Below are 12,507 nucleotides of genomic sequence, written 5' to 3'. Positions count from 1 at the left end.
CTGAGAGTCAGGGGTGGAGAGGTGTGGATGTGGTTTATGTGCGTAGGTGCATAAATGTGTGACAGGAGAGGGGAACTGGACATGAGGTAGTGGGGCATGCAGGCGCTCACAAGAGAGAGAATATTTTGGGTTAATTTTCAGGTTAGAAAACAACCTGTGTGAAATGTATGACAGCTAGCTCTGCTGGTCTTTCTGTCTTTTACTTTTAGACTTTATTTCAGACTTTTCATTTTTCTTGAAAAGTCTGAAATAAAGTCTGTTTGCGAACAGCTCATTATAATTTCACCTGTTGACGTCTTTGATTAGAATTGTAAAATCAAACCGGACAAATAATTATTTTTAAATTGTTAGGTTGTTAAATATAGTCAAGGATAATTCACCTTTTATCAGCCAGCCAGTTATCAGTGTCCATAGATTTTGTTTAATACTGCAAACTAATGATGGAGCTTGTCTTTAACCCCAGTTTAAGCCATGAAGAAACCCATTTACGTAATGATTAAGTGTTTTTAAATGCACTTGGCATGTTAAATCCAACTTAAAGCCATAAGTCTGCTAATAATCTGCACTTGATGTCAAAAAATCCAAATGAAAGATGAAAAATTCTTATTTTGCTATCGAGTGTTTTCTGCCACCGATTCATTCGAGCCTTTGTTTGTCACAAACACATCAGTGAGTCACATCACTGCTCGAGGTGGCGCGTTTTTCCAGTGAAGATGGGTCACACTGGTCTATTTGGGGTCTGAAAGTGAAGTGAAAATGCGCAGTTTTGTGATTGTTGCCTAACACTGGCTCAAACAGCCTATGCTGCAGTTATAATGTGAATGTAACTTCTCTGGTTTGATTCTGTTTATGTTGAACGCACTTCCTTCCAGATGTTTGGAAAAGCCGTAATCAAATATGTATAAATGGTTTGGTGCTTGTATGGTTCCTGAACAGTTGCACTTGTTCTAATAGTCTAACTTGCAACTTCTCCACCCTCACCCACCTCTCCAGTTCCACATCCCACCGCCTCCCCCCTGCCTCCCCCTCTACCCACAGCATTGCAGGTGCCTCTGGGACCTCCTCCTCATCCTCCACGCCTTCCTCCCGTCTGTCCCGGGGATCCACAGTGAGGAGCACTTTTCACGGAGGGCAGATTAGAGACCGCCGGCCTCCCTCTCACGCTCCTCCAGCGTCTCCTACGCTGTCCCACGATGCCAGCCCACTGCCCCATGCCAGGACCCGGGGTACGACCAACCTGCTCAGCAAAATCACCTCCAAGCTGACTCGCAGGTAAGAGGAGAAGCTAGATGTTTGAATGTCAAGTCTTACTGTTTTTGAAAGCTTTAAGTAACAAAGAAACAGGGAGTGGACGGGGCTAACTGGTAGAAAAACAGTGGCTTGTTAATAAATCTGCACGTATTTTTGTTAAATGTTTAGTAATACTGCTAATCGTTGTGGTAAAGTGACAGTACAGGCCTGTCTGATTATGAGCTTACAACTAGACAGTGTAGTTCTGCACATGAAGATCATTTCGATAACCTTGCTGCCTGTCACGTCTCCTTAACCAGTACTAACCTACCAGCCTTCCTTCTCTAATAATTCAGCTTTACAGGCTTCAGAACTTGTCCTCCGGAGTGTCAGACCTGGGTCTAATAGTGTTCAAATATTGTTCGCCAATTTAATTTTCTCACATTCAAGATTCTCAGTCTTTTTTTTTTCGCCACATCCACATCTTCATGGAAAAATCCACCCACTGCTAACCACAGATTCAAACATCACAGAATACTAAAGTTACCATTTACTGCACTAATTCATTTTTAGTTATTTAGATTTGACTGTGGGGGCTGTGTAATGTTCCAAGTGTGTACATCTTACTACACTACAAGACAAAATATGAATTACTCTGTCCTGAAGAAGTAAAGCTGTCTGCATGTAACAGTAAACCAACAGTAAACACACACATCCACACAATCCTGCGACATCGATGGACAGTATATGAAGACCGGTTTAAATTTATAAAAATTCGATTTTATTCAGCATGGTTACCTCCTTTTTTCAGTTCCTCCCATGAACTGTATTCCTGAGGCACCTCCGCCTTACTGCACCTTAGTGGCAATTAAAGCTAAAAAGGTAAACGATAACCTATCTGACCCAGGTCTGCGCGCTAGGTGGACACACTGTATGTCTTTCACGGTTGTTCTTGGCTGCTTATTGTTGCTTTATCTGTTTGTTTGTTTGATTCTTTAACCACTTTGGCTTTTTCTTGCCAGTCACCTTCCAGTCTTCTATCCTTCTTTTCTTGAACTACAGTACCTGATGTTGAATTCTTCACCTCTTCTACCTGTGCTTCTTACTGTCACTCTGTGTTGTCTACCCCTTCACTTGCTTTTTCTTCCACTCACATCTCTCTTTCAAAAACTTTCAATTTTCCATTTTTTTCCATTCCTCTCATCCTCTCTTCACCTCCTTCTCTTCTTCCTCTCTCCTCCTAGGGTCACTCTTGACCCTTCTAAACGTCAGAGCTCAAACAAGTCCATGTCGGGCTGCACCCTCCCGCAGGGAACAAAAACAGTTAGTAAGTCTTCCTTTCCCATGTTTTCTGGCTGCTTCTGTCCATCTGACTGTCTGTCTGCCTGCCAGTGCTCAGTCATCCCCTCTACCCCTCATTCACTGTTGCAGTCTGTTGCAGGTCAGAGTTTAGTTATATGAAGTTTTATCTGAGGCAAAGCTACTCTAAAGGTAGTAATTAATATAAATAAGTCAACTGTCTCAGTCAAATATTTCCACTAAAATTTATATTTTAGCTTCATGGTGGTAAAATCAAAATTTTGATTTTTTTTTTTTTAAAGTGAAGAATAGTTGATAAATGAAATAACATAAGCAGGTCTTAAAAAATCTTAGATGGCCTTTGAAGTACTATCCAAAGACATGTATGCAAAACGTCCGGCCCCACCAGTGGATTCAAACCCAGAACCAGTTTGCAGGATACGTGTGAGAGAAAATATGAAAAAGCCTAATATGCAGTTGGAATTTAGTTATAAAGCATATTTGTCTTGTATATCTTGGCTGTTAAAATACATTATATGCTTATAGACTAAAGGCGGGGTTCTTGTGAGCATTGAGTGTGCATGTGAAATGCTGCCTTTCTTTATGTTGGTCAGCACTATTTGATCTGCAGCATCGACATAACTGCTCAAAAGTTCTTCGATTTATTAAAGACATTTTTATTTTTGTAAAATCTCTTTATTATTTATTATTTTCAATACATCCATCTTATCTGGATCAAGTCCGATCAAATCTTTTATTTAAATATATGAGTACTCAAAACATAATAGTGCATAACTTTGGGCTACGTTGTGTTTTCTGGTTATTCATTGTGCATTCATACATAAAACAGATAAAAACAGTTGTTGCTGCATTAAAAGGTTTTTTAAAAGTCCCACGCTTAACTTGCTTACCATGCAGAAATTTGTTGTGATACATCTTCTCCTTTTATGTTACTTGATGTGCTTATTCACCCATGCTCGGTCACTGTTTGTACACACTCGGTTTTATGTTTCCATTAACTGACGTAAAAGGTTATAAAAATCCAGGATTCAAACTTCCCTTTAGAAAGTTGAAATGCAGTAAGACTAAACTCTGCAGATCTGTGACTTAAAGTTGTGGCCAAGTCCACTGATGAAATGTTTGATGGTTGCTTCTTCCAGTAGAGCAGCTTTACCTCAAAACCAGCGTGTTTGTGTTTCTAAAACTCTGATCAGCTGCTGTCTGCTTTAGTGTCTCTTTGTCACTCCTCCCATCTCCAGTGGCTCAGCTTTAGGCTGTAGCACTCACTACAGGCTGTAAACAGCACAGCACCATTACCTGCTTCTAGCAAAGCACTTAAAAGCAACAAAAATGTGAATTATTTCTATTTTAAATGTATGTTTAAGTTTTCCTTTTTACTGTAGTATGGCTTTAAATGTTACCATCAGGTAGGATGTTAGGTCTTTTAGCTATTATAGCTAGAAATCACTACTCACAAACAAGCGCATGGGCAACACGCACACTCTTGTTCATGCAGAGTGTAGAATAAACAACACTATGGAGATGTGTGTGTATGTTTGTGCGTTCCCTGGAGTATGAGTTTATTGCAGATCAACTGCACTACTTTGAGTCACAAAATCAACACCATATGTTTGTCCATGCTGTTAACAAATCATCAGTCGTGCAGCAGCAGGGCTTTGGATTCTCAGCGAAAGCAGAGAAACCAGGACAGAAAGGAAGGGGGGTGTATTTTATACAAGAAAGACACAGGGGGTGAAGGAAGAAGAGCTGAGATGAAGACAGGCAGGTTCTATCCCTCTGAAAAGTGTGACGTATGGTGCGTTCCTGAATGGGTTTTAGCAGCAACGTATGTCAAAAATATCACTTTTATCCACTTCTAGATAACTGTCTTGATTTTTTCTTCACATCTAATGTTATAAAATATTATTTCAAGTGTTTAAAAAGATATTTTTGACATCGGTCCATAGCTAAGGATTCTTTCTAGAGCAAACAAACTGAGGAAAGGTCTGAAGGGTTTTTGCACAGGATGCACAGGACGTTTTAATTTAGACTATGGCAATGTGGAGATTGCTGTAATGGTATACAAGGTGTCAGAAAGCTAATGGATCATGCTGTAACTGTTGACAATTAATGCGATACAACAAATATGTTGAACCGTGACTGTAAATGTACCCAGCGTGCGTCTTAGCGCTCCGCAGGAGAAGAGGCTTGTAAGAAGCATCTGGGCCTGCTACAGTCATCCTAACCGACTGACCCAGCATCACTGCCGTCTTAAACCAGGATTAGTTATATAACCACAGTTTATCTGTGTCTTAAACTGGGATTGCGTGCAGCTCTCCCTCACGATACCAGCAGATTGTTCTGTTACACTGCCGCAAATTGTCTCTGTCTGTCTCTCGTCCCAGTTTCGGTCTTTTTTTCCTCTCCCTTTTTGCGTCCTTGTCCTCTTCTTTTTGTTCTGCTTCTCTCTCCCCCACACAATCTGTTTTTTTGCAGTTTACATACTTTAGCGTTTGCACACAGTCACTGACTCACAGCAGAGTCTGGTCAGTCTGCCACTCCACACTCGTTGCTCACAAAACACTTGAATTCCTTCATGAGGATGCGATGCTCCTTGTTTTGGAGGAGCAGGAGTGTTATTTTCGTTCTTTACACAGACAAGATGTCAAGGTCATAATCTTTATAGAGCACCTCAAACTCAATTATAATGGTCAAGTTTAGTGTTCTTAAACCTAAAGAATTCCCCTCGAGATATTTGCTTAATAATTACTTGGATAACTTTTTCCCGTAAAGGTGTATCCCAGTGGTTATTCCTGGGGATTAGGACGGATCGCTCTCTACTTTTTATTTTGTGTGATGCAGTCAAAACATTGAGCTACGCAATCTAAACATTTGTTTAGCCCTGATTAAAACCTCTGCACCACAACAGCTCCTTAGTCAGAGCAACGGTCATCTTAGTTCATATTAGGTTTCATTTTTTCAAACTTAATCTGTCAGTGAAAACTCACTGCTGGCTCCTTCAAAGTCACCCCCATTTCCAGGAATAGAGATCAGGTTGCCATGCTGGCGGGAAGGAAGCCATCAGTCAAGTGCGTGAATAGCAACAGTGGCCCCCGGTGGACACAGATGGGATCTGTATTAACCAGCCCGTCTGTGTGAGTGTAATCGTAGCAAATCATGTGGTCCTGGAGACGGCACAAACTACAGGAGAGAGCAGACAGAAAATCAATGACATGCAGCTATTAAAGAGGGTGGAGGAGAAGAAGAAGTGCTCAGTGCATCATGGGAACTAACTAACTATAAGCTTCATCAAAGAGGAAAGTTTGAATCCTAATCTTAAAATTAGAAAGGGCTCTGTCTCCTGAATCCGAACTACAGATGAAGGCTCTATGTCATAGTGTCCTATATCTACTAACCGGAAGACCGGTGGTTCAATCCCTGGCTCCTCTAGTCTGAATGTCCTCAGCGAGACGCCGAACCACAAATTGCTGCTGATGCATCCATCAGCGTGAGAGTGTGGGTATCATATAAAAAAAGAGCGTTCACAGAATAGAGCACTGTCTGAATGTGTGGTCTGCATGAGTGTGCGTGAATGGATGCATACGACCGCTCGCAGTGCAGTAGGAGTAGAAAATGGCAGTCTCTTTGTCCAGTATAAGCTAAAACAAAAGTCGTGAAATGCAGTCGTAAAGCCTGTGAAAAAGCTGTCAGTACAAATGTATCTCATGAGTACCCTGCTGGCATCTTGTAACTCACTAATTTGTGCTTCTACCAGCATTAAAGTCTGCGTTTGCGTGAGTCGTGTAACACAAACTATGTGTTGAGACCTGGTCTGCTGCCATAAATTCACCCCCTCGGCATTTGTTCATCCTTCTCACTCGTTTTGTCGATTTTTGTGGTTTCACATCCATCCAGTGTTTCAGTGCAGTGAGTGCAGGTCGGTGATCCATCTGTGATTTGAAGATCATGTTCTGTGTCGTGTTTAGTGGATTGGTCCATTAGCTGTGCTGCTGATTGACAGGAAATGGGGGTGGTGGGTGTGGAAGGGGAGGGGTTGTGTGAGAAAGCGGTTGGCCGATTGATTTCTAACAGATAAATTTTTTTTTTCTTCTTGAGGGTCACAGACGAACCTGAGAGAATCAGCAGATCTCCGGTCACAAGGTGAGTAAACATGTTTTATTAACCAGTACAGGAAATAAAGTTCCAACAGAGGCTATTTTTCACACGGAAACATGTCGAAGCACGCTGGAGGCAGAAAGACACATCGTGCACACTCACTGAATTCAGGGTTCAGTTAGCAGAGCCATGTTTTCACCAATCACAGGTTCACATGTGATGCAGGTTTGCAGCAGTAACCCTCGATACCCTACAAAGTGTTTTTTTTCCCCCTTATGCAGCCGAAACAGGTCATGAATAATGAAACGCATCAGGCTATTTATAAGAAAGCTCAGCAGTGTGAGTGCCTCTGTCACATTTGTCGCCAAAGGTCAACGCTTGTGAACTGTTACAGATAAAAGGTGCTTCGCTGCATTTGTTAAGGCTTTAGTTACCAATTATTTTTCAAATTCAAATTATTAATTAAGGAAATTATCCCATCCATGTAGTGTAGATTAAGGAGAGAATCTTAGGCTTTACTGTTAGGTATAGATTACGTTACTCAGCAGTATAAAGAATAATTGAAATTTGGTTTGTTTTTTTCAGTGTATTGTATAATGACCTGCTCTATTCCCTCTCTACAGTCTCTATAATGTGCTATAGCACATCTAGATCATCTTAAAGTCTTTGTCAAGTTTAAAGGCAAATACAAATCTTGATACATCATGTAAAGTCTCTTCCTTGCAAGCATCTTAAATAAAAAATAAAAAGACGTATGTAAACCTCTGTATCAGAAATGTGACCTGCTATAAATGGCTGTTACTGCTGTCTATTCTTTTCTTCATTTATTTGTTACTGAGAGGCTACAGAGATGAAATCACACTCATGCTGTTTCATATTATTTATATGAGACATACTTTAACAGAAATCATGGCCAGCACACAGAGATATTTTTCACCTCTGGATGAAATTCAAAAATATTTTTGTCAGTAATCAAAAGCCACATGAGACCACTGAATCATAGCTCAGAGGTCGCATTCATTTCTTGTACTGTAATCTCTGTAAACTGAGTCTCGGTCTCTTTTTATTTTACTCAAACTGGTGTGCGCTCCCTCTCAGCCTCAGCTGCTCCAGCCCAGTCTCAGGTTAAAAACAGCAGGTAAACCAGCTGCACCAGGCTAACATTAGCAAACGGACTGTGGTGGTAGATGCTGAGTGTGTCTCCCTGTGGTAGATAATAGAACTATAATGTTGGACTAATAGAAAATGCATTAAATTATATTTTTTACCAGCAGGTTTTATGCTGTTTGTTGTCACGTGTTGCTCCAGAACAAGAAGTCCATTACAGACGATAATTATTGATTACACTGAACACTGACCACTTTCATGTTACTCATTATAAAACATTTTTAAAGAAGAAATGTTTATTTTCATATCTTATTTGAACAGCAATTATGTGTTAGTGTAGAAAATAGACTTTGACTCATCTGTGTCCTAGGAACAGAATCAAAATCCAGTGATGTGTGTGATATTAATTGTCTTTCTTCTCCTCCCCTCCCCCTAACCACTCATATTCTCACACAACCACACATTCAATCACTTGTCTTCACACTTTACCATTCATCATCCTACATTTAAATCTCTTCTTCTGCCTTTGCTCTTCTCTTAAAAACTTTCCATCTATCTCCTCCATTTGCATCACCCCTCCCTTTTCTTAACCTTTTCAGTCGCCATCTATCTGGGCATCAGAAAGCGGCCGAGCCCCGGACCCCCCGATGCGGCTGGGATGTGAGGGTACGGAGCCCCCGCGACCCGGCCGAGGTGGTGCTTGCGCTGCGTGAGGCGGCACAGGGCTGCGGCTGCCAGGTCCACCTGGCTGGGCCTTTCCTCCTGTCCTGCACCCACGGAGCAGCCGGGGCCCGCGTGGCCTTCGAGGCCGAGGTCTGCCAGCTGCCCAGCGGGCTGGGCCAGAGCAGCGGTGTAAAGTTCAAGCGCCTCTGGGGGGCACCGTTAGCCTTTAGAGACATTGCCACCAAAGTGTCCAAGGAGCTGGAGCTCTGAGGGCAACCGGGGGTGAGGCAGATTGACAACGCACAGGACAGGTTAATGAATGATGAGGGATGAAGAGGAGAAGGGTCACAAGCCCTCTTCTCTTCATCCCTGGGCTCCACCTCAGCTGGCGTGGCTAATGATGCCTCGCCTCCGCCAAAGACCCTCTTCTTCTGATGCCACCAGTCACAGGCAGACAAATGGATACACAGATGTGGATAGCCCACCGCTGCAGGCTTATGATGACCCTTGACCTTGGAGCTGTCAGTGACCTACAATCCCTGCTTAACACCACCACTATAAAAAAATGAGCCCATAGAGTCAGACTGTTTTTGTTTTCATGATTTCATATTTGATGATGATGATGGGGATGGTGCGAATGATGGAGCTGAATAAGTTGTTGTTGTTGACATTGTTATTCCTTTTGTATCATATTTGTTGTCATTCCTTTTTAAAGAGCTGCTATTTAAAGAAATGTTTTCATTTTTGTGTATTAAGTTTATTTTCTTTCTTTAGTGCTTTTAAAACGGGCAGACATTTGGCAAACGTCACATATTTAAGCGAGGGCGTAGTGTGACCTCCGGCCTCTAGAGGGAGACATGCAGAAATGCAAAGACAAGCGTTGCAGAATTTCTGCCCATCCATGGACAAAAGTGGTGTTTCCTGCTCATTTGGGAGTCTGACGTGTTTGCATCATTTCAGGTAAACTGCTTCTCTGCCTGCTGGGCTCATAGCTGGCAGATGAAGCGCTTACAGACAAGCAAAGCTGCCTAATAATACAGGACCAACCTGATTATTTAAGCGTTCGCTCTGATCCTTAAAAACAAATACAACTTCACCAAATGTTTGTCCTTTAAAGTGCTACGTTTAATGTGTTCCTTGCAATAGAAGAAATTAATTTTAATACCTAACAGGAAGTTCCTGTATCCATGTTGGTTTCATCAGTTTTATGTTGTATTTTTCTTAAAAAAACAAACAAAAACAACAAGCCAATCGGAGTGCATTATTGTGACACAGACACACAAGTTAAACAACCAGTGTGTAGGATTTTGTAGCATCTAAGAGTGAGGTTGGGGAAAACATCCACATGTTAGGCTCTCTCTTAAGCCGGTCTTTGGGTTTCTTAGTCTGACCCAGTTGACGGTTCGATGCTCTGGATGCAGGACAAGCTCTCACTGTGTAGATACAAATGGCTAAAGTTAAGCTAAAAATGTGCAATGCGTAGTTACATGTGCTTATACACTAATGTAAACATAACTATGAATGCCATATACATTTCTGCTAATGGAGCTTCGGGACTCCTACGCACTGGTCCTGATGAAAGTAGTTCCAGTAAATAAAGAGTAAAATGCATTTAATGAAAATACATTTTTGCCCATCAAAATTTTAAAAAGGAATACTTCTTTAAAAAAAATGGCAACTAAAAAGATCCACTTCCTGTTTTACCAGGCTAATCCAAACACGATTTAACCTCCTGCTTCTGACAGTCTCCTGGATCACTCATGACCTGCTCAGGGTTTTGTTTTAGCCACATGCCACACGAAGTCTTATCAGTTCACCCTGGAATCGCTGTTTTCCCTTCACCTAACCATAAACGCTTGAGCTGGCAGATGCTGAGAGGTTAAAAACTTGGTCCATTTTCCAAAAGTGATGACTCATATTTTTAATAAAAACATTCATAAAAGGAAGAAAGAGACCTTTAGGTTTTTTCCTCATAATTTTATCCTCAAACATACTGTAGTGTAGGAGCTGACGCTTCACTGGGTAGTTAACAGTACGAAACAGTATCCCAGCTTTTTGCTTCACTTGAGTGTAGTGCAATGCAGACACAAAGCCAAGAATCAAGACTTGAATAAGCACCGATAACAGGGCTCCTTGTTTGTTTTATTTTTATTTTATTTTTATTGCTGTAACCTTTTTGAATTTTGTTGAGCACTTTCTTTTCTATTTTTAAAAACTTTTTCCCCTTTTTTCTTTTTAACATCCCATTTTTTTCTTTCACCCATTTAAAGCCCAATACAAAGAATACTAAGAATCATCCTGAATGTCTTTCTTTGCTTATATGGCTGCTTGACTTTACATGGTAAAACCAGCTGTGACGTCTTCAGGTTTCCAGGTAGATGTGCCACTTGGTTACAGTGACGTTACTGTAACCAAATTAGAGGGAACCGATGTACAGGTACGTTTAAAAAGTACCAAATTTCTGATGAACTCTCAACTCAAATGAAAATCTGTCTTACATCAGTCTTTTTTTTTGTGCTTTATTACACTGATTTCTTCTTTGAAACATCTTTACCAAACTGTAGACTTTATCCTCTGTTTACCAATCAGACTGCAGCACTGCTGAAAGGTGTATGACTGTTGACCAACCAGACTTAAGTATTGCTGTAAGAGGTTTTTGACTGTTAACCAATCGAACTCCTGCCTTGTCAAAGCTTGTGGCGTGCGCGTTGATGAGGCAGTAGTTTAAAGGGGGAATGTGACCTTGAATGACCTTTAAGAATTCATTTTTCTTTTATAAAAACAACACTTTGCTGCTCATTAAAGATCATAGTTACCAAAATTATACCAACAGAGACTCCGCTTAGCGCTACGGTGATCACACATTGGTGCACGGACACTGATAACTCCAAAATCAAAAGGTTGTTGTACGTCTATTGTAACTCTATAAAGCTACGCAACTATAACTTGTCCTTTTCAAGTATGCAGCATCTGACAAAACACTGGGAATGGAAATGTTGGATGTTAGAGCAGATTTGTGATCTTTCACTACAGCAATTTATCTGTTTCATGGGAGATTTCAGCCGCGGCAGGTCTCCACCGCTGTCTGATAATGTGAAGCTGTGATTTAGGGCTAGTTTTGCAGATTTCTTTCTTTTTTGTTTGTTTTATTTTTTTATTTCGTGTATAACGGAGCCTCGCCCCGTGGGGCTGTTCTCTAGATACGGTTAGGGCCGCGCTTTAAGGCTACAGTTCTGTTGTGTAGTGTGTTTAAAGCCGTCGCTGTTATCAGTAAAACTTAACTTATGGGCTGAAATTACAGAAATGATCGACCTGCAATCCTGCATGTCTCCTTGGAAATAATGTGTCACACAAAAATAAAGACTTTCAACCTCTTTCTTATTTTATGTCTGTTTTGTGATTGCTGCCAGTGAAATTAATGTTCTCTTCTCAGGAGATCTCAAAGAAAAGATGACATAACCAGGAAGCTTGATTGTCACGTGGGGCATCATTTAATAGTCCATTATATTGTACAACCAAAAAAAAATTCCTTTGGTGTGCGTGTACATAGCCATGGTCAGACTATGTATGGATTGATCCCAGGATGTTACCGAGATGATGAGAAGAGAGATGGTTAGAGTTGGAAGAAACCAAAGACAGTAGAGGAGAGGATGAGAGGAGTAATGATGGCAGAAGTAAGTAAGAAAGGAAGGAGGATAAAGAGAAGTGGAGTGTCTGTTGACGGAAAGAAGAAAGCAGAAAGTAGCCAGTTGGCCGAAACCAGTAAAATAACTTTACAACAAGGCTACCGCTTCATTTTTTTATAAAATAAAAAAACAAAACAAACTCCGACAGTCATTCGATCGTGGGATGTCTGTCCACTTTACTTCTGGGCGGGGATCATGCCATCAATGGACTCTCCCTTCTCAAGCTTCTTCTCCATCTCAACCATCAGCTTGACGCCATCGACCACCAGCTGGACCTGATCCACCTCAGAGGAGCCCAGACGGTCAGCGTTGGAGATGTCGAACACGCCGCCCACAGAGGCTGTGTCCACACCGCCTGTGTCAAAAGATGAGGACAATAAGAACAAGAAGGCTCAAGAGGAGGTGT

At 41.3% G+C, this 12,507-nt stretch overlaps 2 protein-coding genes across 6 annotated transcripts in view; one reads left to right on the top strand and one right to left on the bottom strand.

Annotated features, from left to right (window-relative positions):
- Positions 1-9,119, top strand: part of mark4b (MAP/microtubule affinity-regulating kinase 4b) — a 56,049-nt gene extending 46,930 nt beyond the window's left edge. For 2 of the 5 annotated variants that reach the window (XM_005744985.2, XM_005744984.2), the window contains exons 15-18: positions 994-1,272; positions 2,475-2,557; positions 6,654-6,690; positions 8,352-9,119. In XM_005744985.2, coding sequence (XP_005745042.1) covers positions 994-1,272; positions 2,475-2,557; positions 6,654-6,690; positions 8,352-8,685 — 733 coding nt within the window. In that variant the 3' untranslated portion in view covers positions 8,686-9,119. Of the gene's footprint in view, positions 1-993; positions 1,273-2,474; positions 2,558-6,645; positions 6,691-8,351 lie in introns of all 5 variants that reach the window. The other 3 variants (XM_005744987.1, XM_005744986.2, XM_013913813.1) reach the window with 3 other exon arrangements.
- A 2,764-nt stretch (positions 9,120-11,883) lies between these two features.
- ckmb (creatine kinase, muscle b) overlaps positions 11,884-12,507 on the bottom strand; it is a 4,935-nt gene continuing 4,311 nt past the window's right edge. Inside the window, exon 9 of the mRNA XM_005744983.1 lies at positions 11,884-12,456. Coding sequence (XP_005745040.1) covers positions 12,278-12,456 — 179 coding nt within the window. The 3' untranslated portion in view covers positions 11,884-12,277. The remainder of the gene's footprint in view (positions 12,457-12,507) is intronic.

Source organism: Pundamilia nyererei, unplaced genomic scaffold, assembly GCF_000239375.1.
Source record: "Pundamilia nyererei isolate P.nyererei 1_Seehausen unplaced genomic scaffold, PunNye1.0 scaffold00152, whole genome shotgun sequence".
Classification (NCBI taxonomy): domain Eukaryota; kingdom Metazoa; phylum Chordata; class Actinopteri; order Cichliformes; family Cichlidae; genus Pundamilia; species Pundamilia nyererei.
Note: the sequence above shows the minus strand (reverse complement) of the source record. Positions and strands in the feature narration are given on the sequence as shown.